The sequence below is a fragment of the Pelodiscus sinensis genome, chromosome 8 (genome assembly GCF_052426305.1).
Source record: "Pelodiscus sinensis isolate ZL-2025 chromosome 8, ASM5242630v1, whole genome shotgun sequence".
Classification (NCBI taxonomy): domain Eukaryota; kingdom Metazoa; phylum Chordata; order Testudines; family Trionychidae; genus Pelodiscus; species Pelodiscus sinensis.
This window is the reverse complement of record NC_143059.1, coordinates 38260931-38276017: the sequence shown is the minus strand read 5'-3', so window position 1 is coordinate 38276017 and position 15087 is coordinate 38260931. Positions and strand designations below refer to the sequence as shown.

At 43.2% G+C, this 15087-nt stretch overlaps 1 protein-coding gene across 2 annotated transcripts in view; it reads right to left on the bottom strand.

Moving 5' to 3' along the window:
* LOC102463807 (lipase member M-like) overlaps positions 1-14865 on the bottom strand; it is a 37009-nt gene extending 22144 nt beyond the window's left edge. For both annotated transcript variants that reach the window (XR_016350173.1, XM_006121484.5), the window contains exons 1-5: positions 14744-14865; positions 13359-13464; positions 10920-11037; positions 6853-7048; positions 226-335 (exon numbers count right to left, since the gene is read on the bottom strand). Coding sequence is in view for 1 of the 2 variants with exons in the window: in XM_006121484.5 (XP_006121546.4) it covers positions 226-335; positions 6853-7048; positions 10920-11037; positions 13359-13457 (523 nt within the window). In the remaining variant the exon portion in view is untranslated. The remainder of the gene's footprint in view (positions 1-225; positions 336-6852; positions 7049-10919; positions 11038-13358; positions 13465-14743) is intronic.
* Between the last annotated feature and the right edge of the window lie 222 nt (positions 14866-15087).

The following is a 15087-nucleotide window of genomic DNA, read 5'->3' as shown; positions in this document are numbered from 1 at the left end:
TTTTTTACTTGTGCTATTGCATCTTTCACACCTATGAATGGTGCACACAAATAGGTAGCTAATAACATATTATTGTTGCCACCCTGTCCTCTTTCCCTCATCACTTGTTTGTTTCTTTTAAATGATAAGCTTTTGAGGAAGGAAGTGTCACTTACTGGATGCAGCAGATAATACAGTAAGGCTCTAGCTTTCATGACAACAATAATTTGATTTCTCTTACCATACCTAAGGTAGTGCCCTGAGAATAGCCTATGTAATACAGTTGCTCTTGCCTCGTTTTCTGCAGAATAAAGTTTATGATGGCAGGAAGATCATATAGGGCCATTTCATGAAAGCTGCAACACAAAATGAAATTGGAAAGGTAATGAAGTTATAATTCATGTTCCTGTGTGCAAAATGCAACATTTCTGAATCCCAGACACAGCAAGTCAGATAATTCTCATTCACTGATCATTTATGCCCCAATGGAAGTTACATCTTTGTCTCTCTATGTAGTCAAGACACCTTTTCATTTTATTTTTTAAAAGCTTCACATATTTGGCTGGAGACAAGGCAGTTGTAGTTTTAACCTGTGTCCTCAAGTTAAGGTAAGCCCTAGGCTTTGGCAATGCTTGGATATAAAGAGGAGTATGATGTTCACTGGAAGGGTTTCACAATGTGCTGGGGGTGGTACAGATGCTGTTTACAATGGTCCTTTAGCAATATTATATTATTTTTTTAAATTAGTTTGGGGTAGGATACACAAACCATTACATTGCTCAGCACCATCTAACTTTTAGGTGCCTCGAAAAACATAGAAATAACACTGCAATCTACAAAGTTAAGTTAAGTACCTATAGGCTCCCTAAACAATGAATGGAGGAGATGCCACAAAACCCAGCATGCTACATATGGTGAGAGGGGAGAGGGCTGCCAAAGACAGATAATGGGAGACACCAATGAGAGGGATGTGTGCTAAGCTCAGCCCCTCTTTCGGAGATAGGTGCAAAAGTCCAGACCGCAGGGAATTGCTTCTCTCTGCTTAGTGAGCCACAAACTGGAACTCAGTGCCTGGAGTCAGATGGCTTAGGTACCTAAGGAATTTCTTGTGGGAATGAGAAAAAATCCTGCCTTGTGTGGCACAAAACAGCTAGAAGAGAAGATGATTGGGGAAACTCAGGATCAATTCCTCCCTCACTGCTAAAGAATTTGAACTGGGGACTCCCACTTCCCAGAAGAGTTCTCTGAATCTCACTAAACTATGGGATATTCTGACACAGGGCACCCTCTGCTGTTGAAGCTGTTCCACTGTGGATAAATAATCAAACAGTGACTGAAGCAGGGGGATAAGACCCAAGTTCTCCTGTGTCCCTAGTAGTGCACTAACCCCCAAGCCATGTACCCTCCATGGCTATGAGGATTGCATCCATCAATCCCAAGAAAAAAATAAGGATGGTTGTTATCAGTGACTCCCTTTTCAGAACAATGGAGGCATCCATCTGCCATTCTGACCTGGCTTATCAGAGGGTGTGCTGCCTCACAAGGGCCCATATCAAAGATATTACAGACAGACTGAGGACACAGGTGGGTTTCTCAGCAATCTTTCCAGTCAAGGGCAGGGACCAAGGCAGAAACAGACACATCCTGGAGATGAAAACATGGCTGTACTCATGGTATCAACAGGAGGGCTTCAGCTTGCTCAAACATGGCATGCTGTTGCAAGAAGGAGGACTGCTGAACAGAGATGGAATCTACCTATCACCACAGGGGAAGAGTATCTTTGGATACACACTAGTTAGCCTAGTGAGAAGGGTTTTAATCTAGATCCAAGGGGGGACAGGAGACAAAAGCCCATGGGTACATTCAAAGCACAGAGACTACAGAGAAAGGTAGGAACCTGTTGGGTGGGGGAGAGGAGAACATGGGAAATCACAGCAGGAACAAAGGAGAGACAGGAGGGAATACAGAGTGAAAATTTAATGACTTTCTTAGATGTCTGTATACTAATGCAAGTAGTATGTGCCAGCTCAGCTGATCGTCAGCACAGCGTGCGAGTCAAGATGCGGATCGGTCGACAAGGGAAACCTTTGTCGACCACTCCCTTATGCCTCGTGAAACAAGGTTTACAGGAGCGGTTGACAAAGGCTTCCCTTGTCGACCGATCCACGTCTTGACTCGCGCTCTGTGGCGACGATCAGCTGAGCTGGCACAGCGCGGTGGCCATTTTTATTTTAATGAAGCTGGGGATATTTAAATCCCGGCTTCATTGACTATGTCAGGTAGTCTAATTTACATGCGGCATGTAGTCTAGACATACCCCTGTAGAACACATATACCAGAAGAAAAGGTGGATGAGTCCTTTTTTTAAACATCTCACAAAATCATACACAACACGAGACTTGGTAGCAATGGAGGACATCAACTACCCAAACATGGGTTAAGAAAATAATACAGCAGTGCACAGATTATCCAACAGATTCTTGGAAGGCTCCAACAAGTTCTTGGAATGCACTGGAGACAGCTTTTTATAACAGAAGATAGAGAAAATGACTGGAGGAGAGGCTGTTCTAGATTTGTTCTGACAAATAGGAAGAAACTGGTTTCAGAGGGGTAGCCTTCTTAACCTATGTCAGCAAAAACAACAAAGAGTCTGGTGGTACTTTAAAGACTAAAAAAATTATTAGAGTATAAGGGCATAAGCTTTGGGGAGATACAATTCACTTGCTCAGATGCTGAAGAAACAAAGAAAAAAAGAAAGAGATACAGAAATGAGATTGTGATATCAGTGCTTATTAAATTTGATTGGATTGGCTCATCTCCAATGGCGATGAGAAGGTAAGAGCATCAGAATGGGAAATAACCTATTGTATTGTGAGAACCACTCCATGTGTCTATTTAAACCTTAGTTTCAGGGTGTCGAATGTGTATATTAATTCCAGCTCAACGGTTTTTTGACATTTTATATATAGAAGGCAGCTTGGGTGAAAATGATCATGAAATGATAAAATTCATGATTCCAAGGAATGGTAGAAAATAGCAGAATAAAAAGCAATTAACTTTAGGAATGCAGACTGTAACAAACTCTGGGTACGTCTACACAGAATAACTGACATTATTCTGAAATAACATAGCGTGTGTCTACACTACAAGCCTTTATTTTGAAATAATGTTGAGCTTGAGGACTTCTTGCTTCAACTCCTGTAGCCCTCATTTCATAAGGAGTAAGGGAAGTTGAAGGGAAAGAGTTCTTCCTTCAACTTCCTGCTCTGTAGACAGCTCCAAAAGCCAAACTAAGCTATTTCAACTTAAGCTACGCAATTGACGTACCTGAAGTTGCGTAGGTTAATTCAACTTTAGCCCTGCTTTGTAGACATATGCTCAGAGAATTGGGAGGCAAAAATCTGCTGGGAAGCAAATCTATGGGAAAATAAAGTTCAGGAGAGTTGGCAACTTTTAAAAGGATATTAATAAGGTCATAAAAGTAAAATTATCCTAGTGCATAGAAAAGATTGGAAATATAAGAGACCACCCTGGCTTACTCAGGATCTCTTCAGTGAAAAAGGAGTCCTACAAAAAGTGGAAGCTATGTCAAATTATGAAGAATTAATATAATAAAATATTACAAGCATGTAGGACAAAATTTAAAATGCCAAGGCAAAAATGAGATTAAAACTATCTCAGGACATAAAAAATAACAAGAAAACATTTTACAAATATTGAGAAGCAAGAAGATGATCAAAGACAAGGTAAGCCAATTACTTAGTCAGGAGGAAAAGACAACAAGAGAAAACACAGCAATGGCCGAACTGTTACATGCTTTTTATATTTTCAGTTTTCACCGGAAAATGTTAACATTTGGATGACTAACATAGTGAACATCAGTGTAAATGGGATAGAATCTGAAGCTGAAAAATACTGGTTAAGAATTTCTTAGACAAATTAGATATCTTTAAGATGTCAAAGTCTGATAAGATACACGCTAGAATACTTAAGGAACTGATTGAAGAGATAGTTGAGCCATTACAGATTATCTTTGAGACCTCATGGAAGACAGGAGAGATACCCAAGGATTCGTAAATGAAAAAAAATAAAGTATATATTGTGGCAGGGCATTGCCCTGCACTGGCCCTTTAAGGGGTTGGGAGCTGGAGTGAAGGAGGGAAGCACAGCTGAGGCAGCTAATGAGGGCCCAGCTGGAGGCCGTATAAAGCAACTCCTGGAAGGAGGAGAAGGACCTGCCTGTCTGCCTGCAGTGAGAGAGGCTTCGGCCTAGCAAACCTAGGCTACCCGGCCTGAGGTCCTAGGGGCTGCAGGAGGCAGTCATGGAGGGCGGGGCTTGCAAGGAGGCAGCCCTAAAAGGCCGGGCTGCAAGGAGGCAGCCACGGTTCACAAGGAGGCAGCTGTGATAAGCTGGGGGAGTTTGAGACAGGAAAGCCCCAGGCCATAAATCCACAAGGCAGGGTTGCAGAAAGCATCTGGGCAGGCAGAGTGGGAGAAGAACTGGGGGTCGTAGGGAGGACCCCAGAGGAGGAGTGGAGGAAGAACAATGACTCCTCCCCAGAAGGGGGCGCAGACCAAGATCAGAGAGGTCACTGCCGGAAAGCAGTGCCCAGAAGAGAACACCTCACCCAAAGGGGGCGCATTGGCATTGGAGCAGCCGGTTACTTCCCCACAAGCCACCCTGAGGGAAGAAGCCGTATGGAAAGTGAGTGAACCCACTACAATATCTATAGAAAGGAGAATAAGGCAACCTAGGAAATCATAGACCAGTCAGTTTAACTTCAGTACATAGAAATATAATGCAACACATAATAAATCAATCCATTTGTAATTACCTAGCAGATAATAATGTGATAATAACGTCAAACCAACTCAATAGCCTTCTGCGGCAGGGTAACGAGCTCTGTGAGTATGGGATAGTAGTTGAAGTAATATGTCATGACTATTAAGTAAGGCTTTAAGTAAGCTTTCCATAAAGTAAGGTTTTTGATATTTTTCACATTTTTGTCTTGTAAACAAGTTAGTGAACTATCTAGATAAACCTATTATGAGGTAGATGACAACTGGTTGGAAAACCATAGTCAGAGAGTAATGGTTTATAGTTAAGCTGGAAGAATATATCAAGTGAGGTCCTGCAGGGATCTATCTTGTGTCTAATTCTCAATACGTTCATAAATTATTTGTAATAGCTGGGAATCGTTAAGAAAGGGATACATAATAAGACAGAAAATACTGTATTGCTCTATCTAAATCAATGATATGCCCACATATTAAATATTGTATGCAGATCTAAAAAAAAAAGATATACTGGAATTGGAAAAGGTTCAGAAAAGGGGCAACGAAAATGATTAGGAACATGGAACAGCTGCCATATAAGGAGAGATTATTAAGATTAGGACTATTCATCTTGGAAAAGAGATGACTCTAGAGGGATATGATAAAGGTCAATAAAATCATGACTGGATGTGGAGAAAGTAAATAAGGAAAGTTATTTACCTTCCTCATAACACAAGAATTAAAAGTCACAAAAGAAATTAATAGGCAGCAGATTTAAAACAAACAAAAGGAAGCATTTCTTCGTGCAACACATAATCTGTTGAATTCCTTTCCAGAGAATGTTGTGGAGGCCAAGACTTCCATTAGCCAGGATGGGCATAGATGGTGTCCCTAGCCTCTGCTTAATTGTCAGGGCTGGGAATGGGTAACAGAGAATGGACCACTTGCTGATTATTAAGAGTATACACTTGAGTTTGTAAAAGCTAGTAAGCTGGGAGAGGTTACAAGCACTTAAGAGTTACAAACCTCGTACAATGAGGTTTGGTCACTGTCTTCGGTCCATCCCCTCCAGGGTCCCTAGGGTTGGCCGCTGTCGGCAGACAGGCTACTGGGCTAGATGGACCTTTGGTCTGACCCAGTACGGCCATTGTAAGCTCAGGGCTCAGGGTCGGGGGTCTCAGTGGACCACCTTGATTTTCATGCAAACCTGCTCCTGGGTGGCCAGACTGGCAGCTATCCTGCCCTAGACGGCCACTTTCCTGTGCCTAGTGCAGAGGTCGTGGACGAGGTCCACGATGTCTGCACTAGCCCAGGCGGGTGCCCGCCTCTTGCGGTCCCGGGCAAGCTCCCGGGAGCCGCCAGCCTGGTCCCGGGAAGAGGAGGAGGGCTGGGGGGCATCGGGTGGCTGGCTCGAGCCGTGCCAGGTGCAGGGTCTGCTGGCTGGGTGCTGGTAGGCTTGCACCTGGCACTGACACCGTAGCCAGCCCGTGCCCCTTTAAGGGGTCCGGGGCCGGGAGGGGGGCAATAGAGTTTCCCTGGTGTTGGCCAGAGTGGCCACCAGGGAAAGCTGGGGAGGGCTAGCCTCCCACTAGTTCGAATTAAGGGGCTACACACCCCTTAATTCGAACTAGTAAGTTCGAACTAGGCTTAGTCCTCGTACAATGAGGTTTACCTAGTTCGAACTAAGCGCTCCGCTAGTTCGAATTAAGTTCGAACTAGTGGAGCGCTAGTGTAGTGCCTATCAAAGTTAATTCGAACTAACGTCCGTTAGTTCAAATTAACTTTGTAGTGTAGACATACCCTTTGAAATTCCCACACTTGAACACCAGGAGATGTGCACAGCACAATAAATGATGAAGGATCATTAAGTTTAAGTGGTATAAGATTGTCAGTTGAATTAGATGGCTGGCATAATAGTAGAAACAGTCACTGCCTCCTTAAAATGCATTATGATTAAGTTGTATCACAAACAGAGCAGTGCAAACAAGCTGGACTTCACCAGTAAGTCTGAACTATTTGTTTATAAATAGAAAATCACTTAAATAGGAAAAATTAAGATTTTTTTAAAAAGTCTTTCTGCCATTAGGTTTAAGGTACCTGTAATCTGAAAATTCCTCCTGGTCAGCTGTAAAGTTGTGGTGTTTTCTTGCCCAGTAGTTTGCTCTATTATTTCCAATCCAAACATCATATCCAGCATCAGCTAGGATGAAGCCCAGGCTGCAGTTGACTATATTTGTAATCCAAGTGGTTCCCTCTGAAACTAAGCCATGCTGGAGAAGAACAGGCTTCAGACCTGAGAAAGAAAGACATGGATTATTTAACAAATGCAGAATCTCTCTAATCTACCATATATCTGTCCATATTTCAGAGTGTTCAAAAACTCCTAAACGTTAAGAGCTAGGTCCACCAAATTTGGTATGCAGCTTCCTCTTATCATAACTTAAAGCAAGGTCAGAGTTTGGTTGTGCCAGGACAATGGAATGTGCCTGGAATGCGATTGTTTCTTATAAAAGAAAAAGGGAGGTCTCTGCTAGCAGGGGGTATGTCTACACTAACCTCCTAGTTCGAACTAGGAGGGTAATGTAGGCATACCGCACTTGCAAATGAAGCCCGGGATTTGAATTTCCCGGGCTTCATTTGCATAAGCCGGGCGCCGCCATTTTTAAATCCCGGCTTGTTGGAACCCCGTGCCGCACGGCTACACGCGGCACGGACTAGGTAGTTCGGACTAGTGGAAAAGGGGGCTGACAGTTAAAACCGGTGCTGGGCCAGACAGAAGGCGGGGAGAGAGAAGGAGGGAGGGGGAGAAGGGTTGGCTCTTTTGCACGCTGCCACCCCGCCTTCCGCGCCACCTCCTTAACTGCCAGCCTGTGCATCATACAGACAGTGCCCCTCTCCTCCCCACCCTTCCCCACCACCTCCCAAACTGCCAGCCTGTGCACCATCCAGACAGCGCCCCGCTCCTCCCCACCCCTCATGCGCCACTTCCTTAAATCTCACTCTGTGCCCCACATAGACAGCGCTCCACTCTTCCCTGCCCTTTGCCCACCACCTCCCTAACTGCCAACCTGTGTCCCATATAGACAGAGAATCTGAATTTCTTCCACCACATCTGTCCAAGTACCACCCTATCTAATATATAAAGGAGAATGTTTGTAAGTTTGTGCGCTAATAACTTGGACACTATAAGAGCTACAGCAGCCAAACTTTGCATGGGTTGACCCGGGCGTGAGCTGGGGCACCTCTCCTGTGTGTACCCTCCCAGGACTCACCCACTCCCACCCGTGAGGTTACATAATTGATCCTCTTCTGCCCACCCCACCGGCATGCAGTGCCCCACCCCCAAGCACGCAATGGCTCAGGCACCCACCCTGCCCCCCGTGGCACCTGCAGTCCTGGGCGCGAGCTGAGGCGCTCCTCCCGCGTGTAACCTTCCCTTCACCCAGGGTCGCTCCACACCTGCCACTCCCCCCTCCGGAAACAAAAACCAAAGTTGGCCAGCCTTTCTGCTCAGCTCGCTGGGCTTATCCAAGCAGAAGGAATCCATGTGCCTGCTGCAGCCCAGGGTGGAGGGGCTGGGTTAAACCCTCAATGCATTACACTGCTGTGAAGCCAGCCAGCTGCTGTTCGTACTGTGAGTGGGGCTCTTCTGTGTCTGGTTCCAGCCTTCGGGGTTAGATGTGAGCTCTGAGCTTTTGCTTGCCAAGGCAGGGCAGGTGGATCCCTGAGCCAGCCTTGCAAAGAGAAATCCTCTTGCTACTGGCCGCATGACTGTGTACTGTTCTCCTGGGGGCTGGCTGCTCAGTCCTGGGGGGAGGAGGGTCCTGCTGCTCTCAGAAGGTCAGGTGTGGGCCAGGAGCCATCAGCCCCCAGGGTCTGTGACCCAGGGGGTCCCCTGGCTCAGGATCCCCTCCTTTCCTAAATTTCCTAAATTTTGTTCCTCTGGTTTCCCGAGCAACGCTGGGTAAGTCCAGCTAGTAAAATAATATTTGACCCCTCTCCTTGGATTTCTTTCACAATGTCATGACCATTGGAGGTATTTGTGACTAACAGTTGCAAATAGGCAGTATCAGCATAACATACTCTCCATAATCTTATCAAGCTGAGTCTTGAAGCCATTTAGGTGTTTTGTTTTTGTCCCCACTGCTCCCTTTAGAAGGCTGTTCCACAGCTTCACTCCTCTGATGGTTAAAAACTTTCATCTAGTTATTCATGGCCAGTTTATATCCATTTGTTCTTGTGCTTAACTTAAATAGGTCTTCTCTCTCCCTGGTATTTATCCCTCCAGTGTATTCATAGAGAGCTGTCATATAGAGTGACCAGACAGCAAGTGTGAAAAATCAGGATGGCAGGTGGGGGAGGGGAGGGGAGAGAAGGGGATTTCAGTGAGTGCCTAGAAAACTCTGAATAATGGGACTATTCCTAAACATTTGGAATATCTGATCACCCTACAATCCTATCCGCCTTCTTTTGGTTAGGGAAAAGAAGCCAAACTCTCTGAGTCTCCACGCATAAGGTAGGTTGTCCATTCCTTGGACCATCCTAATAGCTCTTCTCTGCACCTCTCCCAGTTTGAAATCAGCTTTCTTAAATATAGGATACCAGAAATACACACAGTATTCCAGATGAATTCTCACTAGAGCGTTGTAAAATGGCACTAACACTTCTCTTTTTCTACTGGAAATTCCTTATTTGATGCATCCTGGACTGCATTAGCCTTTTTTACTGCCACGCCACATAGGTGGCTTGTAGTCATCTTGTGATCAACCAATATACCTTGGGTTTTCTCCTCTTTTGAAGCTTCCCATCGATAAGTCCCCATTTTACAGCAAAAATTCATGCTGTTCATCTCTAAGGCTATGTCTACACTATGCGGAAGATTGCTGCTGCTGCTGTCAATCTTCCCGGGTTCAATTAGCGGGTGTAGTATAGACGTGCTAGATCACATTCAAAGGTCACTCCTGTTGATGCTGGCACTCCTGCTCCTTATAAGAAGTAAGGGAAGCCAGTGGCAGTGTTTGCACACTGTCCACACAGCGGGAGATCGATGGGAGCATGACAACTCCACCTGTGCATTTTGTGTAGCTGGATGGCGTATCTTAAGCCAACCTTCAGCTGTAGTGTAGACCAGGCCTTAGTGTGTTATGTTGTGCTTTGAACTATTCAGTTTCATTCCATTTCTATTACTGAAATTTCAGGAGCCTCCAGAACTTCTTGTATGATTGTTTAGCCTTCCCCCCATTAGCAATATTTCTCAATTTTGTGTCATCTGCAGATTTTAACACACCCCCACTTTTCATGCCAACGTATTAACAGAAATGTTAAATAAAATGGTCCCAAGATTGATTCCTGAGGAACAATGGGCTTAAACTGGGTTTACGCTGGACATTAAGAAAAACTTCCTAACTGTCAGGGTGGTTAAACACTGGAATAAGTTGCCTAGGGAGGTTGTGGAATCTCCATCTCTGGAGATATTTAAGAACAGGCTAGACAGTCATCTATCAGGGATGGTCTAGACGGTACTGGGTCCTGCCATGAGGGCAGGAGACTTGACTCAATGACCTCTTGAGGTCCTTTCCAGTTCTAGTGTTCTCTGATTCTAACTCCACTAGTAACCTCCCTCCAGCCTGACAGTTCAACTCTCAGCATGATCCACTGTGGTCTCCCCTTTAATCAGTTTCTTACTTATCTTTCCATTGTCATATTAATCCCCACCTTCTCAACTTTAATAATTTCCCATGAAGTACTGTATCAAATGCCTCACTGAAGTCCAAGTAGATAAGCTCTATTTCCTTTTATTAAAAATCAGTTATCTTCTCAAAGGAGAAAAATAGGCAAGTTTAGCACAATTTACTTTTGTAAAACCATGTTGTATTTTATCCCATTTGCTGTTTACCTCTGTGTCTTTAACTTCTTTCTATTTCAAAAGTGTTCCTTTGCATTCAGTTGAGGGCAAATTGACAGGCCTGTAGTTTCCAGACCACTTTTTGTTCCTTTCTTAAAAATAAGTACTATATTAGCAATTCTTCAGTCATAGAGCTGAGTTTACAGAATCATTGAAAAAATCCTTGCAATTGTATTTTGCAATTTCATGTGGCAGCTTCTATAATACTCTTGGATGGAGATTATCTAGACCCTCCTGATTTAATAAAACAGAGCCATACTTGAGTTTCTACGATTTCCTGTGTCAATTGGAATCCTGTTGATGCTAAGGTAATAGCCATCGTCTGTCATAATTTCATACTCCTCACTTGGATATCCTCTGTAGCGAATAATCTCACTCTGCAGGAAACAAAACAAAGGTGTTTTATAGAATAGTTTGCTCTTGTGAATTTTTGACACAATCTGTAAACAAATCAGTGTACATGCAACCCGTCCAAACAAGGAATTACTGAAACTAGGACAACTCATTGTTCATTTCAAGTGGTGTTTTCTTATACCTTATAGCAGGGGTGGGCAATAATTTTTACAGGGGGGCCACTTCAACAAATTTGCTAGTGGTCGCGGGTCAGCTCCATTCCCCCCCCAGAAAGGGTGGGGCATCTGGCAGAAGGCGTGGTTCCCTCCAGGCACCGTGTGCCTCTGGAAGGAGAGGGAGACTTCACCCACTCCCCTGCCTCCCAGGCCAGTCTCATCTCCCACTCCTGCCCTTCTGGGAACCGCCATCTATTTTGAATAGCTGGCAGCTTCCTCTAGGTGTCGCACCCCCTGCCAAGGAGAAGAGACTTTGCATGTTCCCCCACCCCAATCAGGTGCCGGAGGAGAAGGAGGGTGTGAAGAATTTGCTGTTCAAAATGGCTGGTGACTCCCTATATGTGTCACGCACCCCTGGTGAGGGGAGGGAGCTGCGGGCTGGATCAAACAACTTGGTGGGTTCGATCTGGCCTGTGGGCCATATCTTGCCCATCCCTGCCTTATACCATAAGAATATTTCTATTAAGAAGGAATCAGGTTTTCTGGAAAGCTCTTGGCTTACCTTCAAAAATATAGAGACAAAACTGGATTTAAACAAATCTCTTAAGGATGAGACATGAAACAGAAGAAAATACTTCTAGCATCCCAATAAAGGATGCAGTCTAGATGTACCCTGAGTCACTGTACTAGGCACATTACAGTTGTGAATATGGCCTTGGATGTAATCCAGGTGCCACTATATATTTCTATGTTTAATTAATTTTAGTTAATTCATTTAAAATTTAACAGAGGCCACTTCATATGCACCCATCACAGACACTGGACTCTTCACATACACTGCATTTCATAATGGTGAGATATTCATGTGTCATATAACAGACTACTCATAATGAAGCCTTCAAAAGAAACTAAGAACATGAGTTAGTCTTTTGCTGGTCAAAAACCAAAACAAAACATGTTCCGAAAGGAAACTTGCAATTTATATTAAGCTGGGATGTAATGGAGTATAGAATCATAGAGCTGGAAGAGACCTCAGGAGATCATCACGTCCAGCCCCCTGCCCAAGACAGGACCAATCCCAACTAAATCAACCCAGCCAGGGCTTTGTCAAGCTGAGACTTAAAAACCTCTTAGGATAGAGGTTCCACCACTTCCTAGGTAACCCATTCCAGTATTTCACCACCCTCCTAGTGTAATATTTTTCCTAATATCCAACCTACACCACCCCCACTAACTTGAGACCATTGCTCCTTGTTTTGCCATCTGTCACTACTGTGAACAGCCTCTCTCCATCCTCTTGGGAACCTCCCTTCAGGAAGTTAAAAGCTGCTATTGTGGAATGAGGGAAAAAACCCTAATATACCATATATGCTAAACTGGGTGGGTAACAAAATCAGTTATTGCCTCATCTAGGAGACAGAATTTAGTGAACTTAAAGCCCTTTCTTGCTCTGGTTACTCAACACTTTCTTCAGGCTAAACCTGTTCTCTTCATATTAGGACACATGTAATCATAATGGATAATAATGTTTCAGTATAATCATAGGAAAGGAACAGTGATTTACAGAAATGTACCTTACCCCTTGCTCTCAGGGGATAGTAATCTACTGCTGGCCTATTAATGTAACTTCTAACACACTCTAGCTCTGCTGCCAATCAGTAAGGGGTGACATTAAGGCTCCAGTCCTCTCCTCTCCCTGGCTTGCTCCAGGAAGGGAGTAAGAAGGTGTACAGTTCTTCTTACTCCTGTATACCTAGACACAAAATGTAGTTAGTGTACAGGGGCTTCTTATGTCCTTTTAGTCCACTGCACAGACATGCAACCCAGCCTTTAATATTCCCATGAAAAAAACTACATTTCCTTTGATATTGACAGCTATTACTTTGATTTAATCCTCTCCCCCAAAAAAACAAAATAAAGGCACCATTAACTTGACTTGTCTCTTCCACCCGTAGGACTACAGAGAAAACAAAAAGTGCTCTCTCTAATAAGGTCTCACTTATTATTCCAATATAGCTTTCAACAAAAGACCTCAAGGCCATTTGAAAGTGTGAAAATAATGTCCAAGTTGGGGAAGGGTCTTGGTTAAAAGGGCACTCTGTTAATGAAGAAAATTGTTTGTATGTTATACAACTCAAAATAGATTTCCCTACTCCCAACCTCTTTTCCGGTAATAATATGCAACTCACAATATTCATGAATGCTTCAGGATTCACAACCATTCTCGTAGTTTCTTCTGAACTCTCAATTCCATGTGTCCAACATGCTACCATAATAAACAGCCACATCTTGGTTCTGTGTAAAACAATGCACCTATTTATATGTTCTATAAACACATATCTTGGTATTGTGACTTTGAAAAATTGCAATTCACAGATGCAGAAAACAGTGTTTAGGTTCTCAAACAGGAGACAAATGTTAGGGCTAGAATTTTAGTTGTTTGACCTCATCCTTGTATAAGACCTTCCATTTAACACATCAAGGTGATCTGAATTACATCATTTTTAAGTACTTGAATCTTTCAGTTTGGCCACGATGTCATTTTGTCAAGCACCCTGCAGAAACATGCTACTCTTCAAAAATTAAAGAAAACCAATACCACTATTCAAGTCATGAGGTGCTACTGAGAAGCGCTTGCTCAGTGTGTCAGAAACACGTGCTTTGTAACACATTCCCTCAGTGAATTTCAATTTCTAAAATTTAATTGGCTTGGAATAATCCTGTAAAATTAAAGTGTAACAGAAATAATCACAATCATAAGTTAATAGTCTTAAATGGAACTGCTTACAGTCATATATTCAGGTGTACAACATTATGTTAATGTTAGGAAGTGGCAGTTTCAGCCCATCCCCATGTCCATACACAAACTAGAAGGGAAATGGTAATTTTTAACAGTTTATATCTCATCAAAATATGAATGGAATTGTGTGGGACAAAGGAAAAGCCCTTCTCTAGTCTAAGGGCATTCCCCCTGCTGAATGCGCATATGAACTGATTTGTATATGTACTTCTGTTATAAATCTAAGATTATGTCAACCACATTAAATATAAAACATTGCAATTGCAAAGTAAACATAATAAATTATCTATTATTTGGCACCCCTATTCTCAGGAGATTCTCAGGAAATACCTTCAGAATGGAGCTCAAAGTACCATGTATATCCTAATGCTCACTTCCATAGAATAAATCTGAAAACTACCACTAGAGCATTTACCTTCCGAGAGCCACAAAGGAGTCACGTCTATTATGTACTTACTGCACTATCATGTTTTCTGATCTTCATGCCATTTTTCGGTTAAGTAAAGATAGCAGCAGCAGACTCCCTCCCTCCCCCAGTTCTCTTCTTCCCCATTAAAAATAATAAAGACCTCCTCATTCCTTCAGAAGGAATCTCACAGGCACCAACAATCTCTCTCTCTCTCTCTCTCTCTCTCTCTCTCTGGAACTATTAAAATGGGTTACAGGTTTGTTCTGAGACATTAATCTATTGTCTCTGAATGACTTGGTTCAATCAGTCTATCTCCAAAATTTAACCAAAAAGCAGGTTGGATTTGTGGAAAAAGAAGAGATTACCAGAGCTCCCTTGCTGCACAGATGAGAATCAGATGCCTTAATGGTTACAATGTTGATAGCCGTAATGTAAATTAAGCAGGAAAGAAAAGAGAGAATAAATCAGATAGAATTTCCCCCCCAGCTTATTACATCAGAATATTATTATTAAAGGGTGTGCACAACAATAGCATCTTTGTTGCCTCCCTTTATTAATAAGCATACTTTGGAAGGCTGTGATTTGCTTTCAAAGGGAACACCCAAACCTTGCAGCTAAAAGTTAGGAATTTTAGCTATGAATACATTCACCTATACTTTCTCGCAGCTGCTGTCTCTGTCCACAACACACAATGGTTGAGTCTCAGTCC